Source organism: Anabrus simplex, chromosome 13 (assembly GCF_040414725.1).
Source record: "Anabrus simplex isolate iqAnaSimp1 chromosome 13, ASM4041472v1, whole genome shotgun sequence".
Lineage (NCBI taxonomy): Eukaryota > Metazoa > Arthropoda > Insecta > Orthoptera > Tettigoniidae > Anabrus > Anabrus simplex.
The window spans coordinates 14,373,437-14,395,407 of NC_090277.1; the positions used below are offsets into that span (position 1 = coordinate 14,373,437).

Here is a 21,971-nt window from a genome sequence, read left to right on the forward strand (position 1 = left end):
CATCATCAGAGAAAGTGTACACTCTCTGGCTTGACAGAATTAACGAAAGTGTTAGCTGCTTAGCAACCTGCTAAGTGTTAGGGTAAGCCTTCGCATTAAATTATTGAAGTGATCATTTAAGGATTTGATCTTGAAAATAAATATATTTCCATTGACTTTTCAAGAAATGCGAGATTTTCGCTGTACTATTGAGATAGTTTGGAAGATTTTGGTACAAACCGTATGTTTTAACACCGTCTGGTTTAATAGCTTGAGTTTTGTGAAACATACATGTTAGCATTTTATAGATCTATATCACCATAATTTATCATAATTTACATAGTTAATTTACATAGTTAAATGTAAGAGAGGGCCGTGAGACCTAACTTCACAACTGCCAAAGTCAAAAATAAATAATTTGATAGACATTTAAAAAATAAAATCTGAACTTCTAAACAGTTCCCATCAATTTATAGTAAAAGTAGTGTGATTTGACAGAATCTTGTCTGATAACTCCAATGAACAAGAAATACAAACCTTCTGTGAGATGGACTTTTTCCCCAGTCCAGTTGCCAGTCACGATGTGGTATATCTAGAGTTACAAACTAAGTAGGGGTGAGATAAAATAAGAACAACAGGCGCTTGAACACACTGTCTCAGGCAATACATCATGAGGACGTCTGGGAAAATCTAGCATGGAGATACCTGGCCAAGAGAGACACAAAGGCTCCCAACCAGCACATTAGAGCACATCAGCAGAAAACACGACAGTGAGTCCTGTTGAGGTGAAGCTACTCTACCTCCCTATCTCTCCCTGCTACACTGCTTGTATTCTCCCTTTGATGATCACCAAAATATATCCTCTGAACTGTCAGGAATAGTTTCCATCTTAATTTTACACTCCCGTATCCCAGCAGCAATCACCTCCATCCAGAGAATAAATAAACAGAACTAACACTTACTTTTGACTTTGAGCCAGGTGTACGTAGAGTCTTCACCAGCCTCGTTGGCTGCTAGACACTGGTACATTCCAGAATCCTCCATGCTAAGTTTCTTTATCACCAGCGAGCCGCCTTCCACGACCGAGAATCTGAAAAGTTCAAAAGAGATTAATTCTAACTAATTGTCCTGAATGAACAGTACCGTTCACAATGATGATGGATGACATTGTAACAGCAACAAGGGAAGATTATAGAAGGAAAAGAATGAATGTAATGATGTTTGTGGTTGATGTGATCTCGGGAGATCACAAGAGGTACAACAACAGCTGAATAGAACGACTGAACAATAGGGATTGGGGATCAACGTAGAAAAGAGCAAGACAAGGTGTTTGCTTTCTCCTGGATTTTTACAGATATTGTTAAGGTTTAAGAACACCATTTTTATCTGCAACCAACCAACAAACACAAATGAAAGACTTCTGAAAAATATCAAAATATTAATGAAAAAAAAGAACAGGCATACATACCTGTTTGTTATATACTTGACAGAAAACACCACCTTGTCATTTATAAGACAAGCGTATCCTAAAATCTAAACTTCCCTTCCTCTCCCTTTCAAAGTTGCAGGGGTGGCCAAAGCTTGCTTCGGGAATACAAAGAATACAAATAAGACAAAATATTCACAAATATGCCAAGACATGCAGTATTCCAGGAGATTCGTCAAACCCCACATAGTGTGCCACACACATACAAATACTTTCTCACTAACAACCTAACAACTTTCATATTTAATTTAACTAGTCTTACCAGATACAATCTTTTACATGTGATGTTTTTGTAAATATTTCAACGTGTGTCAACTGAGGATGATCCCATAGGGATCGAAACCGGTATTGAATGATTTTACCACTTTAGAGTAAATAAATTAATGTATTGATAAGGTGGAAACTTCTCAATTTTCCTTATATTGTAGTACCAATCAATACGGAAATGAAGATAATAGATTATGATAAAACCCCACATTTGCTGGGCTGAGTGGCTCAGACGGTTGAGGCGCTGGCCTTCTGACCCCAACTTGGCAGGTTCGATCCTGGCTCAGTCCGGTGGTATTAGAAGGTGCTCAAATACGTCAGCCTCGTGTCGGTAGATTTACTGGCACGTAAAAGAACTCCTGCGGGACTAAATTCAGGCACCTCGGTGTCCCCGAAGACCGAAAAAGTAGTTAGTGGGACGTAAAGCAAATAGCATTATTATTAAACCCCACATTTAGTTAAGATTAGCCTTCTCAATAAAAACATGCATGTGAATACAATTCTCAGGACTAGTAATGAAACAGGCACTAGAATTAACAAAGTACAGAGATTATTCAAGTAAAGTGTTTCAAACAGATAAGTAGCACAACGGGCGAGGCAGTACAATGTACAAGAACGTACAAGAACATACAAGAAGCAACTCAATGCCAAGTGTTTGGGAGTGGTAAATAACCCAACTCTCTAAAGGGGGCTTCGAGTGGAGGAGGTCCTTTAGTTGGGTTCTGGTCTCCCAGTGGAGTAAATGTCACTAAAACCCAGTAGAAAGCATTAGGAAAGGTGTGATTGAAAACTGGCATTAAGTATAAAATGCCTTTGAGTGTTGCGAGTCCTTCATCAATGAAACAGCGTATGGTTTTTAGTTATTATTATTATTATTATTATTATTATTATTATTATTTATTTACCACAAATCATACAGATTATATGGATGGTCTAGTGAAAAAGGGCAAGCCCCGTGTACATTTGTTGCTTCACAGACCTACTAAGCTAATATATACAGTACAATAATTACATTATTCACATATTTACATTTGTACAGTAATTCATTCGCTCTCTCCCTTTCACTCTCGTCCATGCACACACAAAGATTTACATCTTCTACATGGTTTGTAAACTGTGTTAGGCGGTGGCTCATTTCAGAGACGTGTGGAGCGGCCGTAGTAATCGGATTGGTAGGAGGTGGTGGGGCAAGATTAACGCCTCTGCAGACAGAGCGAAAGGCGGTGAAACGGGTCAAGGTTAATGGAGCCGGCGAGGGATTTTCGGAGGAAGATCAAGTCGGTTCTTTTGAAAATGGCTTCTATTGTGGGGAGGTTAGCCGAATGAAGATAGGAGCGGTAAGTTATTAGCCTTTCCGCCCGATTCTGTATTTTCTGAAGTTTGTTTAGATTTGTTACTGTGGTGGGACTCCAGGCAGGAAAACCATAGGTTAGTATGGGTCTTACCATACTGAGGTAGACTGTTCGTAGAGCCCCTGATTTGAAGCCTTTTAGGTTCCTGCTAAGAAATCCCATGACTTTTATCGCTTTTCGCCTTGCCTCCTCTGTCTGCAGGTTCCATTTTAAATTGTTAGAAATAATTAATCCTAAAAGTTTGATATTTGCACACTGCGGTATTACATTCTTATTTAATTCATATGTGTTCTCTATGCAGTTTCTTGATCTACTTATCCTAATATATTTACATTTATGCTTAGCCCATTCACGGAACACCATACAGATAAATTTTGTGGGTCTGATTGTAGTTTTTGACTGTCTTCTATGTTCTTTATACTTTTATACAGAACAGTGTCATCTGCATACTGTGCCATGTGCGCGGTTACACATCCGGGAAGATGGAGCACAAACGCGACGTACAGCAGGGGACCGATCACAGAACCTTGAACTACACCTGATGCCACTTTGATAGGTTGTGACCGGGCCCCTCCATATACCACACACTGTGTTCGACCTTCCAGGAAGAACCTCACCCACATCAATAATCTGCCTCGTATACCGAGCTGTTGTAGCTTTAACAGAAGTTGTTCATGTGGCAGTTGGTCGAAGGCTTTGCTCTACCTGAATCACATCTGGTTGAACAACACTGCCACACTCTTACAAATGAGTGATGTTATTGCCTCCACTTTTGAAAAGTGGTACTACATTTACACACTTCCATTCACTGGGTACACAGCCACTGCAGCACGAGGTCGAGTCTTTTGAAGGCTGTTAATTACCTCGTACTCCGTGAAGTAAAGGTTGGAGAGGGAGAGGGGTGATGGCCCAGTTGTGTTCGAGTACACATTTGTACTTTTCCCTGGGTCATTAAGATTCCCTTTAAATTTCGCCCTGAACGCTGTGGCAATGGCCTCGGGGGAGGTAACGGTTGTTCCGTTAGAGTAGAATGCACTTGGTGCTGAGTTGCCATGTTTTATATTCAGGAATTTCCACACGTCTTTGCTGTTGCCACTTATCTTATTTATGTATTTTTTGTATTCTTCGCGGATGAATTGCTTGCTTGCGTTCCTCACGCATTTATATACGTTCCACATAAGATTGCTTGTATCCTGTTTCCATTTCCTGTAGAAAGCGTTCCTTTTGCGTATCATTTTGATTACAGTGAAACCTCGATTATCCATTCCCCGAAACTACGTTTTCCCGTAATATTCGTTCAAATTACGTGGTCCCGCGAGCATCCCATTTAAAACCTGTATTCAAAATCCCGTGTTATCCATTCCTCGAAGAAACGATTTCCCGCATCAACCGTCCAGAAATTTCAGTCCCATGAACGCTAAATCCTCGATCACGTATTTTTCAGGATTTCAAGAATGGACGGCAGGAACTGAGTTACTAAATTTTTACACTATTGGAATTCTTCCACCGTTTTGATACTTTATTTTGCCTTTTGGCAAATTTTTTATTTATATGTCAACAGTACATGTTTCATTCCTTATTTAGGAACATCCTCAGCTGTTATAGTGGCTTAGGTGAATGGTTAAAAAATTTTAAACACATAGATTTACAAATACATTGATTCACTATCTATCTTAATTCATAATTAGTTTTTAAGTGAATCAATGTATTTGTAAATCTATGTGTTTAAAAAATTTTAACCATTCACCTAAGCCACTATAACAGCTGAGGATGTTCCTAAATAAGGAATGAAACATGTACTGTTGACATATAAATAAAAAATTTGCCAAAAGGCAAAATAAAGTATCAAAACGGTGGAAGAATTCCAATAGTGTAAAAATTTAGTGATTAGACTTTGATACGGAAATGAAGCTGATTACTTGCAAAGGAACTGAGTTTGCGAGTCTAGCGTAATTTAATTTCGTCGGATATCTTGCGCGATCATACTTGCGGAACATTCTGTACCAGGCTAACAATGAAGGCCTCCGCCAACTGGTGAAAACCAACAATTTACGCAGTAGAGTTTCAGTTTGCTTACACAGTACAGTATTGAAATGGCGCGACCTGTAAAACATGTGAAAACCCTACAAGAAAAACTTCAGATTATAGAGGAAGTTGAAAGAAATCCAACAGAAAAAAAGGTTGACATCGCGAAACATTTAGGCTTACCTGCTTCGACACTGAAGGGAAAAAACAAGAGATACGTGAACAAGTAAAAAAAATGTGGATCCTCCGCAAAGAATAGAAATACGGGGAAGGAATCGAGATTTCCAAAATGGAAGCAGTTCTCTTTTCTTGGTATCAGCAAGCTCGGGCGTTGAGAATTCCTGTGGATGGTAACATTTTGCGCGTAAAAGCTCGAAGCATCGCTGCAAGAATGGGTGTCAAAAATTTTCCGCTTCGAATGGATGGATTTCCCAGTTTAAGGAGCATCACGGGCTGGTGTATAAAAAGCTCACCGGCGAGAGTGCTGTCCGGCTGTGGAAAATTGGGGGGAAAATCTCCCAGAGCTGCTTGAAGGATAGGAACCGAAGAACATCTATAACACGGATGAAACCGGCCTATTTTTCAACTGTTTACCGGATCGCACGCTGGCTTTTAAAGGAGAATCTTGTCATGGAGGCAAAAATGCGAAGGACCGCATAACTGTTTTGTAGTGCTGCAACAGTGACGGGTCAGACAAACGTATCCCTATCGTTATAGGCAAAGCAGCGAAACCGAGATGCTTTAAGAACGTAAAGAAGTTACCAGTGCGATACTATGCGAACGGTAAAGCTTGGATGACCACAGACATTTTTTTGGATTTTTTTTATGGACTGGATGCTTCTATGGGTGCTCAAGCGAGAAAAATAGTTTAGTTTGTAGATAACTGTGCCGCCCACCCGCAGGAACTTTCTTTCTTACGAAATGTGAAAGTTATTTTCTATCCCCCGAACTGTGCCAGTGTCCTTCAGCCTCTCGATGCAGGAGTGATAAAGTGCTTTAAAGGGTACTACCGCAAGCAGCTGGACGCCGGGAAAGAAGTGAAGACGAAGTTCAGTATTCTACATGCAACCCACTTTGTTGTGTCAGCATGGTTCCACGTTTCGCTCTCCACCATTCAAAATTGTTTTCATAAATGTGGCTTTGGCGAAAGCAGAGACACGAACGACACCAACACCGGCAGCAAAGAACAAATTATCAGTGAGGACTGGGAGAAGCTCGCGCCGAGAGATGTTAACTTCGAGACGTACGCTACAGTCGATAGTGAGCTCGCCACTTGTGGTGTAAAGAGCATAGAACAGCTGTGTGATGATGCTACTGTCACAGCCAGTGCAAGCGCCGTGCATAAGATCGCGAGCGAAGGAGAAGAGGAAGATGAAATTGAACCCCTGCCAACGTATGCAGAAGCATTAGCTGCCTTTGACAAAATTCACGACTATATTACTGCATATGACACAGACAGCAGCGAATTGCAGAACGTTTTAAATATTGAGCAAGCACTGTACCGTGTTAAGGCACGACAAAATAAAAAGCAACTGACGATTAAAGACTTTTTCACTACAAAGTAACTACTGTATTCTGATGACTGAAGAAATGACAATTTAAGTGTTTTGTGTGTGTGTTGTGTGTACAGTACGTAACCTATATGTGTGCGATGTGACACTTTATCTTTTGTGAGTGCGAGTCTGTTTCATTACATCTTCTGGGAATTAATGTATTTTGGTATCATTTTTGTATTTGTGCGTTGTGATTAGCTTACTTGATTATGTGACTGGACCTGTTACAACCTATGTTTATTTACGTACTTTCAGCGATCTTTCCTAACTATAATAACACAGGTAGTTCATGTGAACTGCACCAGTAATTATGCCTATCATGCAAGCCACATTTCTCGCCTGTTTATCGGTCAAAAAAATCATTAATGGAAAGTACCGAGGCCTAAAACATGGGCGAACTCGAAGTTAAATTTCGCGTCGTAAGTTCGTAATACAGCACAAAAACATTTACTGACAAACAAGTTACATTGTCCTTTTCTTTAGGTTATTAAAACAAAGTCTTCTAATTTATATGAGACTGTCGTCAGATAACGATTACTGTAAATAATTGTACCTGTTCCAGTTAGATTTATTCAAGGTAAAAAACAGAGGTAGCTTCCATAGACGTTTTTAACTCATCAATTAAGTGACTGGATTATAACCCTTTCAGACCGTGTACGCACAATTGTGCGGGTTCGTATTTTAGTTATCCCTGACCGTATTTGATGTTTTTTCGGCGCTAGACCGGACTGCAGTGATTGTGCGGGACACGTGGCATGTATTTCAATTGCTTTTAGTATGCGCTTGACCGCCAGGGCGAAGGAAGAAGAGTTTAAAAAGCACAGTTGATCGGCGAGATGGCGGGAAGCAGTAGTGCCAAAAGTAAGTATTTATTTATTGCGTTTATATTAATCTAGAAGCTTTACTGAATACCGGAATATATTCAATGAAGTGTGTACATTGGTTAGTGAACGTAAATTTTGAAGATACGTCATCGTATGTGATACAACGAGGCTTTGAATTTTGATATGCACAATTGTGTGGGTCCTGTTTTTCGGATGTTAGTTTTTATTTTGTAAAATAAACTATCAATATGTTTATTGAGGAGAATTTTAGTCAGTTTTTGACAAACAAACAAAAATTCACGCCTCCAGTTTTCTTTCAGGTCTGAAAGGGATAATGTTTTCCCGATCGGCATAATTACTCCGATACACTCTCCTTAAAGCAACAGTGAAACTGAAGTCTCAGATGTGGTTTTAAATTTCTTAGATATCAATATAATTTTGATAACTTATTTAGTAGAATATTTTTCGATGAGCTTGGCTGATGAAAGTTGGTGGCCTCAAAGACGTTTTCACGGGAAAGTGATGAAGTTTCTCGGTAAAACTGAATTTAAGTTTTTTAACTAATGTATTTAATGCAGGTGTTTTTGTACAAATAAAATGATATATATTTCATTACTGTGAAGTACAGTCAAACTGTTGACAGTTTTAATTCATTCCCGGATTTTCCGTTTTCCCGTATCGTACGTTTTTTCCCCGAGGTCCCTCCAAAAACGGAGAATCGAGGTTTCACTGTTCTTTTGTGATCCATGGAGAGTTTTTCTTCGTACCGATTTTTACTTGAGGCACCGCTTTGTCAACACAGTGAAAGAAACTTTCTGGCCATCTAGACCACACCGAATTGATGTCCACAGTGTTTAAAGATAATGAGGTGGGTAGATGTTTTCTGAGAAGGTATGACAGTAGTTCTCAGTCAGCTTTTTTGTAGTTATAGACTTCTCTATTACACATTTTTACCGGTGGTTTCTTGTATTTTAGGCTGGCTCTAACTGCTAGGTGATTGGAAAAGCCAGGGATGACTTGTATCTTCAATACTCAGGATGGTGGGTTAGTAAGGAATAAATCTAGTGTGGAGCTACAGTCTGATATGTAAATATTTTATATAACTTTATGTATGTTTCCTGTGTATCCTTATTTTTGCCATACGAAATAAATAAATAAATAAAATTGGTCAAGGAATAGGTTGCACAATGCTGTGAGGAAAGTTTCTGCCAATGGGTTGATGGTAATAGGCGGGAGGTGAGGACGATTGTGCTGCCAGTCAACTTCCAAGTTAAAGTCTCCAGTCATGTATATACCTTTATATCGGTGATGGATATTTTGTACACTGCTTAGAGACAATAGTGATTTCTCATTGATGTCACTGGGGGACTTCGGAGATCGGTACATGGAACCCAAAAAAAACTTGTTTCCAGCGCACGTGAATTTCACCCATACAATTTCTGCCTTTGTTTCCAGCTGCTGGAGGCACACAGGATTGAATTCGGGTTTCATCGCAATAAGTGTCACTCCACCTGAGGTCCATGATCTATCTTTCCTAAATACTGTGTATGGCTGGGGTATCACTTATGTGACGAATTTAGCCAGCCAGGAGTGTCCTAGGACATGTCCGGCTTGCCACATGAAGGTCTTTTAAACTGACGCTCGTAGGCGATCTCCGCATCATGATGAGGATGAAATTTATGATGAAAACGACACATACACCCAGCTCTGTGCCAAAGAAATTAACCAATGATGGTTAAAATTCCCGACTTTGCCGGAATCAAATCCAGGACCCCTGTGACTGACGGCCAGCACGCTAACCATTTAGCCATGGTAGCTGGTATGACCTGTCAAAGTGGGCGAGGACAAAGAGTACCCACCAAGTGACACACATCCCTTGTGCCTCCAGGGATGGAGGTCAATGATTCACCGCCCCCACCCTGCAGCTTCCATGATAAGTGTTACAAAAGCACAATTTTCTGGTGTAAATTTAAGCCTAATTTCTGTCAGGATATTTCTACACTGACAGAATGTCGTCTCGCCTAATGACATCAAAGCGAAGTAAAGTCTTCTCCGTACAAGCCATGAAGGCACCTGGAGGGGTGGAAGGTAAAGGCTTCAGCTATCTGTAACCTCGGCACTTGGTGGGGTTAAGTGGTCAGCTCTAAGCCTGGCCGCCTTTGCCTCCAGGAATTAACGTGGTACTCATTTTTGATGTAGGCTGTGTGAACCTCAGAGCCATATGCACCTCCGTAAGTAGAAATGCCTTTTATTCGTAATAATTTGACCTAAAATGAATTTTCTACTCTGCATGTTTATCAAGAACAGGAGATACCTTCAGCTCACACAACTCGGTGAACTCTGTTCCAGTCCTCGAGGTCTGCACACCTGACATGAGGCCTCTCCCAATATTCCTGCACAGGACTTCTCTTGAACATGTACGATCAAAATTAAGTGCGTCCTGATGATGGCCCAAAGCTTCACAAATCAGTTTTCAGAGCCTTTGAACAAAGAAAATTGGTACATACAGCTGGACCACAAATCGAACGTCATCCAAAGCCTTTTTCTCACATCTCTCAATTAGACCAAGAAGAACAAAGGTTCTGTTCCTCTGTGTGTGAGGATACCAAGACTGTCTCTCCTTTCCATTCTTGCATGTAATATATTCTGTCTAATTTTATAATAAATTATTTGTGATACGTACTGCCAAACACCAAATAAATAAATAATTCTTGCATCTGCCCACATTCATTTGTTAATGTATTTATCCTTTTTTTTTTGTCCTGCTCCATGGCTAAATGGTTAGTGTGCTGATCTTAGGTCACAGGGGTCCCGGGTTAAATTCCCAGCACGGTCAGGAATTTTAACCATCATTGGATTAACTTCACTGGCACGGGGGCTGGGTGTATGTGTCGTCTTCATAATTTCATCCTCATTACAATGCGCAGGTCGCCTACGGGAGTCAAAACAAAAGACCTTCAGCTGGCGAGCCAATCATGTCCTCGGACACTCCCGGCACTAAAAGCCATACGCCATTTCATTCCTAGCTTCCTGTATAACAGACATTCTTGAACCATTGAGAGCACTCTCCCAGGAAGTACTTGAAAAGGACAGAACCTCGAAAAAGACCAGTCCTGCCCTTTCTCTCACAAAACATTTTATAAACATACCTGTTCCCTGGGATCTGGTCCACTTTCACGGTGTTGCGGAACCACACGATGTTGGGGCTCGGCACTCCCACTGCTTCACAGGGTAGCGTGATAGTGGAACCATACTCGCCCAAAGTCTCTGCTCGTAACAAGCTGGTGAAAGAGGGCTTTTCTGAAATAAGAGAAGAGACGATTAGTCCAGTACATATAAATCACTTGTATCACGTGCTGTTCTGCTGGCATGAGACAGAAATGAAATACCAGATGTGTTCACAAGCACTGAACCAATTAAAAGACCCACAAAGTCAGAAATCTTACCCAGCACAACAACATTAGCCGACGCAGTCACCGTACGGAACTCCCCGCTCCGCAGCCGCACCTGGCATGTGTATTGTCCGGTGTGAGTCAAGTTTGCATCTATGAGGGACAGCGTCAAGTTCCAAGGGTCGTTGAAGTCGTAGGAGATACCGGATGCCTCGAGCATGATGCCGTCCTTGAGCCAGAGTGTTTCTAGCAAGTGCAAGGGCCTGAAAGAAATTCAACAAACATTCAGCAAGATTTTGGATGTAAGTGTAAATTTATGTCCTTGTCATGAAGCACTCCCCCAATAGAGGTGAGCTGCATATACCTTCATAACTGCTACATACCACCCCTTGTCCCAATCTTACGTTGCTGGCAGTACTGGGAACTGAACCCAGGACCTTGAAGACCGAGCTCATCGTCACACTATGGCAGTAGATGATTTTTGGCTAACAGTAAAGAAGGACAAACTATAATAGATCAAAATAATAACAATTATTATTATGTTGTTTGATCCTGTTCTTATGAGCTGGAATAAGAATGGGTGATTGCCAACGCTCCGACTTGTTGGCGCCTTCTAGCTGGCTACCCAGCGAATCTGATGCAGCCTTCTCCTGCTTTCTTGCACTGGACGGTGGAATTTTTTTCCTAAAAGACCTTTCCATGGTTGACTTTCGAAGGTTGTTAACCCGTTCGGTGGATGATGCGGCATGATCCGCGGCTACAAGTCATTTGCTCGGCGAGGAACACGGATATATCCGCCGATTCAATTCTTTTTCTCAGTTGTCTGCCTGCAGAGGTGCCTCCAATGTGAATTTTTTCAACTATGTTCTTCCAATGCCAATGTGTCATTCACAAGCTGTATCATAAAGTACACAACATACGTCCGGGCAAGAACGACCTAAAGCCTAATGGCCTCGCGCTGAAGCTTTAGCTCATCGCTTAATCGTCCCTTGGATGCAATAATATTGCTGTAGAAGGGATTTCTAGAGATTATCATACTGAACAGACATCTCTGATGACATTTTAGAACTGTGATCTGATTTATAATCCCCAGTCTTGAGTTCTTCCTTCATGACTGGAGTGTGTGTTTACCGCGAGTTATACAACTTTTATTATCATACGCATCCGTAATACAGGCAAAATTCACTATTTCTGTCCAAACTGTAAAGACCAGCGTTCTACTCGATCTGTTTTCTTAAACTTTTTACGCTAAAATGTCTAAAAGGAATTACCGGCCCCCACCGTTTGAGGAAGATAATTTACTGGCCATGATAAACGAAATGTTGGAATTTAGTGGGGAGAATAGTGATTATAGTGAAGTAATTTCTACCGAAGGGGAATTCATAAGTGACAGGAACTTACGTGGAAAAAGTACTGCAGGCTTGAATGTACAGGGTTCGGGCCCAGCTGATTCAAATATTGAACCGTTGCGAAAGAGACAACACGTGTTCGATTCCAGTTCAAGTAGCGATCACGACAGTGACAGTGGTGATAATACTACTTATTGCGATCCAAACATTGCAAGTTCTTCTTCAACTTATACTGAAAATGGACAAAGAAAGTCCCGCTTTGATCCAAAATTCCATCGTGATGTAAAGGGAGAGTTTTTAGGGAAAACAAAACTGAGCGAGATATTTTAATTACTTTTTTAAGATGAGATATGCCAGAACATACCTGAACAGACAAAAGATCCCGAGCAGGAAATTGCACACAAAACCCAGTTTAGTAAGATAGGAAATTGCACACAAAACCCAGTTTAGTAAGATGAAACGAAGGAGTCGAGGTCAAGACCGTGTCTGAACAAATAAGGATGAAATAAAGCTTCTTATGGCCATACTGTTGCCACAGGGGATTGTACAGAAACCTAAACTAGGACACTCTATTTCTCGCAATCGCCTGTTCACTACACCTATTTTCTATGAGCTGATGACACAGAAGGGATTTTTTTTGCGGGACTGAGTGGCGTAGACTGTTGAGGCGCTGACCTTCTGATCTGAATTTGGCAGGTTCGACCCTGGCTCAGTCCGGTGGTATTTGAAGGTGCTCAAATACCTCAGCCTCGTGGTAGATTTACTGGCATACAAAAGAACTCCTGTAGGACTAAATTCCGGCACCTCAGCGTCTCCGAAAACCGTAAAAGTAGTTAGTGGGACATGAAGCCAATAACATTATTATTATTATTATTATTATTATTATTATTATTATTATTATTATTATTATTATTATTATTATTATTATTATTATTTCCTCCACAGCTTTTTACATACCTCTGACAATGAGGTAAATAATGGCCAACTTTCTCCCAAAATATACACGATAAATCCAGTATTTGACCATCTGTTAGCAAAATTTTCAGAAGCTTATACTCCTGATGGCAAAGTGTCAGTTGATGAGAACCTCTTGCTATGGAAAGGTTGGCTAGGGTGGAAAGTTTACATACCAAGAAAACGGTCGCGTTTAGGAACAGAATCATATAAATTATGCGTAGCCGAAACAGGTTATATAACATGATCTGCTTCCGGATCATAACGAACAGCTGTAAAAGACATAACACTGTGAAAACTGTAAATACTGTATTGTAGTGTAATATAGTCTGTGTGTGTCACTTATGAATTGTAGGTAGGCTATATAAACTTGATCCCTCAAAAGCGCTAACCAACACAATAGATAATTTCGTGAGTATTATAATTTATTCCATTGTAAATCTTTTACATACATGTGAACTTTTTGTAAATCTACAATTTACGTTTACAGAAACATTTATTTTCAGGCAGAGATTGTTAGTAAACTGTCTAAAATATTCAGTCAAAAGTTATTGTATAAACGAAAACCAGAGCTTTGCTATTAGGAAGTAGTAATCTTTATATCACAGTGTGAAAGCACTTGGTATGTTTTTGCACAAAGTACTGAAAAATTAAAATAATAGCATTTTTCAACAATTAAATACATTATTTTCAAGTAAATATTTCTCTTACGGCCCTTCAATAGTTCATTTTAGTCTAAGATTTTAAAATCAAGTAATTCAATATTTTCTTCGATCAGGGAAATCGCTCCCCACCTGGGAGTGAGGCGGTGTGTGTCGAGCTCCCCGCTTAAGGGGTTAACTACAGAGGAACAACCCCAGACGTTCAGGGTTCTGCATTGGCATTTCCTCCTAACCCACTGAGGTATGGTTTTCCTGGCAATACTCGGGTGGTTGATTGCAGTGGCGATGGGGTCGCCATGTGCCTACGGCAGAATAATAATATTGATGTAGGTCCAATGCTTGTCCCGTTTCCCTATGGGGTAGGAAATGAAGTGATATGAATATTCGTAGCCTGTTTTTACAAACAGATGCACTTCCTGACGTCAACTTCATCAGAGGAGTTAATAAGATGAAATGAATGACGTGATATATGACAGTAGGAAGGGAGAAGGTGACAACCGGTGCCGGCACATAGCCTACTCCTGGGCAATAACACCGGGGTCTGTTAAGGGGTTTATGTCTCCATCCGACAGACAAATCAATATCAAGAGCATCACATGGTCCGAGTTCATATGAACACTGGGGAGATGTTTGGAACTGAATGCAGGCTTCTGGCATATTCTATTCAGGGGAAGCCGAATTGGGCTGCATCAGAACTACACCGACAAAAATAAACATCAGGGATGCTCTTTGTGTTAAGGACGGTGCAATCGGATTGGCGGAGAAAATTAGGTTACTTTGATACTTCCGGGAGCACGATTCAAGTTGACGAAGTAACGACCTGATGCATTGAGCAAGAAAACTAAAAAGTATGCTATGAAAAGCAAGATGCTGGTAATATCAAGAGTAGAAAGAAAGGGAAAGGCACTGTGAAAATTGGTAGTCAAAGCCTTGAAAATGTCGACAGGAATGAATGAATGCAGAATACGTGGGCAATGTATTCTACCAGAGTGTAAGACACAATGTCTGGAATAAAGAGGCCTAATGCACCGATATTGACTTATGCAGCTGAAGATGTGGACAACGAGAAGTAGAGAGGAGAGTAGAATTCTAGCCAGTGAAATGAAATACCTAAGAAATACGATACGAAAGAAATGAAGATGTGAGACAGGAGGTTGGAATGGAAAACCTAAATGAGAGAACTGATAGGAGTAAAGTAAGATGGTCTGGATGGAGGAGGAAAGAATACCAAAACAGATGATGGAGATGAAGTATGAGAGAAAAGGAGCGAGAGGGAGACAAAATGGTGGAAGGAGAGGCCCTGACCCAGCAGGAGCTGGATAAGGGAAACGGACGATGGACAACTGCACGTTGACGAAACCAGTGTCTAACCCGTTGAATGCCAAACCCATATATATACTTTATGGTGCAGTTTGTGCAGTACATAGTGTCATGCTTCCAAATTCCATGGAAATGATCAAAAAAGTTCTGTACGGCAGATATACCACTCGATTTCGCTTGTTCTGAAAGCACATTTCAGCTTCGTTGGACTGCAACGTCTTTCCCACTAACAAGTAGCATCTTGAAGTATAAAAAGAAATTGAATGTTTCCTCATAAATCGTGATTCTGAAGAGCTGTATTTTGATAATGAAGATGGAGAATGTACAGGGGGCGATATCGAACTACAAGAAAGTGCGAGACAAAGTAGTAATGATAAATCTCATGCGCAATCATCAACCCTCCATAGATAAATTATTTTTTTCCTCAAATGTCAATGATTTTGGAAATACCAGTTCTTTATATTATATTTCAGTAATAATATCACTGAGTGGAGTACAGCTATCGAGCCAAGCTCTGCGTTCAGCAGGTGAGTGGGTTCAAATCCCACCGTCAGCTGTCCTGACATTTTTTCTTTCTGTGGTTTCCCTTTCGGCACTCCCAACGGTTCCTTTTCATAAGCCACAGCATCATCCCTTCCACTTCCTCACCCAGTTTTATTCACCATTATTCATTATCTTCTCAACTGAGCTTGGCATCAGGAAGGCAATCCCTGACCCGGTAGGGCTGTGGGGCTAATTCCATTAATAATATCAATAAAACATTATCTGTAAAAGTGCTTCTTCCTTTTTAAAAAAATGCGGACCACGGGGTTTGTCTGGTCTCTCAAAATTCGGCAGTGAGAAGGTTTACAAGAGCAAGAATGGCAACCGGGGGGTCCAGACAGAGCAACTTTCAGAAGATTGTTACAACATTTCAAGGCTTTCTCAAGGAACACAGGAGAGGAGCAAACAGCCAAGTGAAAGGATGAAGAACTATTAGAAGTCAAGGAAAGAAGGGTCAAGATGGACGCAGAAGGTTACTCTCTGTGTTCCTAAGATGGCCAAAATCGAAAATAAGTTTCAGCTGCTCACCAGCACGTTTCTCAACTGGGCTCAGTAATTTTCATCACGCCGTTTGACATGTCTGTACCAGCAGTTTCTCGTCGACACTGGCGATACTGAAGGCTCACAGTACCTAATATTGTTTAGTGATGTCAATACTGGAGTCTTACCTTGCATTGGCTATGCACTGCAGAAGAGCTCGTGGCTGCTTCTTCACTATGTGCATGTCCTGAGGTTTCACGATGATCGAGGGAGGAACTTCGCGCGTCGGATCTCCAGTGACAACCAGCCGAATGTAGGCACTGTTCTCCTCTTTGCCAAGGATGGTGTTGGTGGCTCGAGCCCTAAACAACCAATATCAATGTAAAAGTAAGTAATAAAAACAATACTCAGTACTGAGAAAAAAAATAAGTTAACATTTGGTTGAAACTCCACTTTGAAGCAAGTAATACATGAACAGCAACTTTAAAAGATAAAGATAGAGATGAAGATAAAGTAGGAATTCAAGAGAACAATTTGGGACAAATACTCTGTTTATAGCAATAGGAGTTAGGAATTGGAATAATTTACCAAGAGAGAAGTTCAATAAAATTCCAAATTCATTGAATTACTTAAGAAAAGAATAATGGTGAATCTGCCATCTGGGCGACTGCCCTAAATGCAAATCATTGGTGATAGCTTGACTGACACTGAAACTCACCGGTAGGCTTTCTCGTCAGTCTCGTCAGCAGACAGGATGATAAATTTGTGATCGGTTGTTGTAGCGAACTTGCGGTCGTAAAGATTGGTGCCATCATCGGCCATCCACGTCACCGATGGCTCGGGATGACTTTCTATCGCAGGGAAATCCAGTACGGCTGCCTCTCCAGACTCTACGCTGACAGTCTGTTCCGTCAAATCTTCAAAGAGGCCCATGTCTGTGTAAGAAAGAAAACAAGGCTGTAAAGGTCCTAGTCTTGGGAATCCTATTTTGGAAAGAGTTTCTCATGTAGTGTTTTATTGTATAAAATAAAAATAACAACTCCTTCAATGTAGTAAGTAAGGAAATAATTGGCTTTGCAACATATTCCTCAGCTGCTGTGTGACCTGTCAATATCCTCAACACATTCATAACAGCTTTGCGGACCTATGTATGACGGAACCATCAGAATCAAGGAACTTAGGATCCTCCATTCAATTTCAAGAACTCCACCTTAGGAAAATACTGTTTAGTGCAAGAGTTGCAGTAAATTAAACTGTGGACTGTTTTAATTCTGGTATTTATTAATTTCATTCTTTGATTAACGTCTGCTGCAAGTGTTTTTTCAACTTTCCACTGACTAATTTTACAGTTTTCCGGGATAAGTCCAAAGTAGCCACATGTGGCCACTGTAAACTAGCCTACAAGTTATTATATAGCTCAGACTAAACAGTTCCAGATTTCTGTTGCTAGACCACGTAAGCAGCAATCCTGAAACTATTCGGTATCATGGTAGAACAAAAGTATATAGATATTTAACTTGTATCAGCAAACCAACATGCTTCAACATTACCAAAAATAAAAATTTTAAAAAACTGAATGCTTTATGATGAAGTTTATCAGTTCTATAAACGGCCACAAAATTAATTTCCACCCGTACCAAGTCGTGGACTGTACCTTAATTAAGGCCACGGCCGCTTCCTTCCCAATCCCAGCCCTTCCCTGTACCGTCGTCCCCATAAGACCTGTATGTGTCGGTGCGATGTAAAGCAACTAGCAAAAAAAAAAAAAAAAAAAAAAAAACAGAGCTACTTCATAATAAAACATGGTACAAAATGTACCGTACAGCAAGGTGAAAATCACCCGTCGAATAGTCTGCACAAGCCTATCATTTAAATTAATTCTGATGAAATAACTTACGCTGCCTGAATGATGAAGTAGAGTGAGGGGAAAGAAAACACAATAATAATAATAATAATAATAATATGGCCCCAGCTACCGCTCAGACATTTTAATTTGATGCCATCTAGCTTCTTCCTCGTCAATTTCGACGTTCAGTTTTACTCTAGGCCTGCTAGATAGAAAATTAAACCAAATGTCTCTTGGGCGTTTATGGCTGAGTTTTATGAATTTTGTCCGGTAAACACCAAACGTGGCACCAGAGACCTTTTACGTGCCAACATCGTACGACATGGAATGTCAACAGTTTTTCCGCCCTTCCAAAGTCAGACCTCCTGTGCCGGCTTTGAACTCGCTATAACTGAAGTATTATTACACATTCTACTTACACGCCACGGTGACGTCGATCTTCTCGCTGAAAATGGCGCCAGCTTCATTGCGGGCAATGCACTGGTAAATGCCCGCATCCTCTCGTTTTGTGTTGTAGATTTTGAAATAATGGTCTGAAGAGAAATCTGATGATAACGCGACACCATCTTTGAGCCACTGGTACTGCGGTTTAGGATGTCCTGCAAACAATACAAAACTAGACATTAAAAAGAAGTTCACACTTAAGAAGACAGAGTGAGACAACTCTAATGCTGGTGGTGATTACTGTTTTAAGAGGAAGTATAACTGGACAACCATCCTCTATTAACACTAATGTTGGTGGTGATTACTGTTTTAAGAGGAAGTATAACTGGACAACCATCCTCTATTAACACTAGTGGTGGTGGTGATTATTGTTTTAGGAGGAAGTATAACTGGACAACCATCCTCTATTAACACGAGTGGTGGTGGTGATTATTGTTTTAGGAGGAAGTATAACTGGACAACCATCCTCTATTAACACTAGTGGTGGTGGTGATTACTGTTTTAAGAGGAAGTATAACTGGACAACCATCCTCTATTAACACTAATGTCGGTGGTGATTACTGTTTTAAGAGGAAGTATAACTGGACAACCATCCTCTATTAACACTAGTGGCGGTGGTGATTATTGTTTTAGGAGGAAGTATAACTGGACAACCATCCTCTATTAACACTAATGGTGGTGATTATTGTTTTAAGAGGAAGTATAACTGGACAACCATCCTCTATTAACTCTAATGGTGGTGGTGATTACTGTTTTAAGAGGAAGTACAACTGGACAACCATCCTCTATTAACTCTAATGCTGGTGGTGATTACTGTTTTAAGAGGAAGTATAACTGGACAACCATCCTCTATTAACACTAATGTCGGTGGTGATTACTGTTTTAAGAGGAAGTATAACTGACAACCATCCTCTATTAACACTAATGGTGGTGGTAATTACTGTTTTAAGAGGAAGTACAACTGGACAACCATCCTCTATTAACACTAATGGTGGTGGTGATTATTGTTTTAAGAGGAAGTATAACTGGACAACCATCCTCTATTAACACTAGTGGTGGTGGTGATTACTGTTTTAAGAGGAAGTAAAACTGGACAACCATCCTCTATTAACACTAGTGGCGGTGGTGATTATTGTTTTAGGAGGAAGTATAACTGGACAACCATCCTCTATTAACACTAATGGTGGTGATTATTGTTTTAAGAGGAAGTATAACTGGACAACCATCCTCTATTAACACTAATGGTGGTGGTGATTATTGTTTTAAGAGGAAGTATAACTGGACAACCATCCTCTATTAACACTAATGGTGGTGGTGATTATTGTTTTAAGAGGAAGTATAACTGGACAACCATCCTCTGTTAACACTAATGTTGGTGGTGATTACTGTTTTAAGAGGAAGTATAACTGACAACCATCCTCTATTAACACTAATGTTGGTGGTGATTACTGTTTTAAGAGGAAGTATAACTGACAACCATCCTCTATTAACACTAATGGTGGTGGTGATTACTGTTTTAAGAGGAAGTACAACTGGACAACCATCCTCTATTAACACTAATGGTGGTGGTGATTACTGTTTTAAGAGGAAGTATAACTCGACAACCATCCTCTGTTAACACTAATGTTGGTGGTGATTACTGTTTTAAGAGGAAGTATAACTGGACAACCATCCTCTAATGTTGGTGGTGATTATTGTTTCAACAGGAAGTACAAGTGACAACCATCCTCTATTAACACTAATGGTGGTGGTGATTATTGTTTCAAGAGGAAGTATAACTGGACAACCATCCTCTATTAACACTAATGGTGGTGGTGATTATTGTTTTAAGAGGAAGAATAACTGACAACCATCCTCTATTAACACTAATGGTGGTGGTGATTATTGTTTTAAGAGGAAGTATAACTGGACAACCATCCTCTATTAACACTAGTGGTGGTGGTGATTACTGTTTTAAGAGGAAGTAAAACTGGACAACCATCCTCTATTAACACTAATGTCGGTGGTGATTACTGTTTTAAGAGGAAGTATAACTGGACAACCATCCTCTATTAACACTAATGTCGGTGGTGATTATTGTTTTAAGAGGAAGTATAACTGGACAACCATCCTCTATTAACACTAGTGGTGGTGGTGATTACTGTTTTAAGAGGAAGTATAACTGGACAACCATCCTCTATTAACACTAGTGGTGGTGGTGATTACTGTTTTAAGAGGAAGTAAAACTGGACAACCATCCTCTATTAACACTAATGTCGGTGGTGATTACTGTTTTAAGAGGAAGTATAACTGGACAACCATCCTCTATTAACACTAATGTCGGTGGTGATTACTGTTTTAAAAGGAAAAATGAAATGTCGTATGGCTTTTTAGTGCCGGGATATCCCAGGACGGGTTCGGCTCGCCAAGGTGCAGGTCTTTCTATTTGACTCCCGTAGGCGATCTGCGCGTCGTGATGAGTATGACATGATGATGAAGACGACACATACACCCAGCCCCCGTGCCGTAGGAATTAACCAATTAAGGTTAAAATCCCTGACCCGGCCGGGAATCGAACCCGCGACCCTCTGAACCGAAGGCCAGTACGCTGACCGTTCAGCCGAGTCGGACGTTTTAAGAGGAAGTACAACTGGACAACCATCCTCTAATGTTGGTGGTGATTATTGTTTTAAGAGGAAGTATAACTGGACAACCATCCTCTATTAACACTAATGGTGGTGGTGATTATTGTTTAAAGAGGAAGTACAACTGGACAACCATCCTCTGTTAACACTAATGGTCGTGGTGATTATTGTTTCAAGAGGAAGAGGTCCTACACTTCAAAGAATGAAGATATCGGTAAAATACATAAAAGGTTTATTAAACGATATCGGGATTGTGTATATGTGTGTGGACTGAATCAACAGACTGTTACTTTAGAATAGGATATTTAATTATAGGTTACGTGAACGAATCATCTCCATGAAATGTCATAGTAATTTTTGTCCTAAATGGAGGATAATAATTGCTTTCACGCAAATCAACTGTAACATTTGCGGTAAATTAATAAATACCATTATTTCTAGAGAAATATACGTATGCACCTACGGCGACTGTTTCCCTGGAGACACGAATCTCATCTGTGGCATTCCGCTTTTGTTTCTCTCTGGAGGTCCAGGGCTAGCTCCGACGAATGGGAGTGCTATTCAGTGAATTTTCAATATTTTTGTCGATCATGACTAGCGCGGGCAGTTCAGACGGGAAAATGGACATGAAAAATATATCGTACCACAAGAATGATTTCTGATGAAAGGAAAATAGCATGATCTCTGGGTCAATAATGATATCAATTAATGAGTCAACAACTCGCCCCACCGAGTAACATGAAGCAAAGCAAAGAAGTTAAGTGAGCAAAGACTGAACACACGAAAGTGTTGCACGAACAAAAGACAAACTGAAACTGAGTGACATACTAGAATACATAGTCGTAATATAGCAAGGTATGTATGTACACGT

The 21,971-nt window shown here is 40.3% G+C and overlaps 1 protein-coding gene across 2 annotated transcripts in view; it reads right to left on the reverse strand.

Annotated features, from left to right (window-relative positions):
• sdk (sidekick cell adhesion molecule) overlaps nucleotides 1-21,971 on the reverse strand; it is a 608,204-nt gene that overhangs the window by 158,881 nt on the left and 427,352 nt on the right. For both annotated transcript variants that reach the window (XM_067157341.2, XM_067157340.2), the window contains exons 3-8: nucleotides 18,452-18,631; nucleotides 16,905-17,121; nucleotides 16,375-16,548; nucleotides 10,933-11,141; nucleotides 10,636-10,786; nucleotides 942-1,069 (exon numbers count right to left, since the gene is read on the reverse strand). In XM_067157341.2, the coding sequence (XP_067013442.2) occupies nucleotides 942-1,069; nucleotides 10,636-10,786; nucleotides 10,933-11,141; nucleotides 16,375-16,548; nucleotides 16,905-17,121; nucleotides 18,452-18,631 (1,059 nt within the window). The remainder of the gene's footprint in view (nucleotides 1-941; nucleotides 1,070-10,635; nucleotides 10,787-10,932; nucleotides 11,142-16,374; nucleotides 16,549-16,904; nucleotides 17,122-18,451; nucleotides 18,632-21,971) is intronic.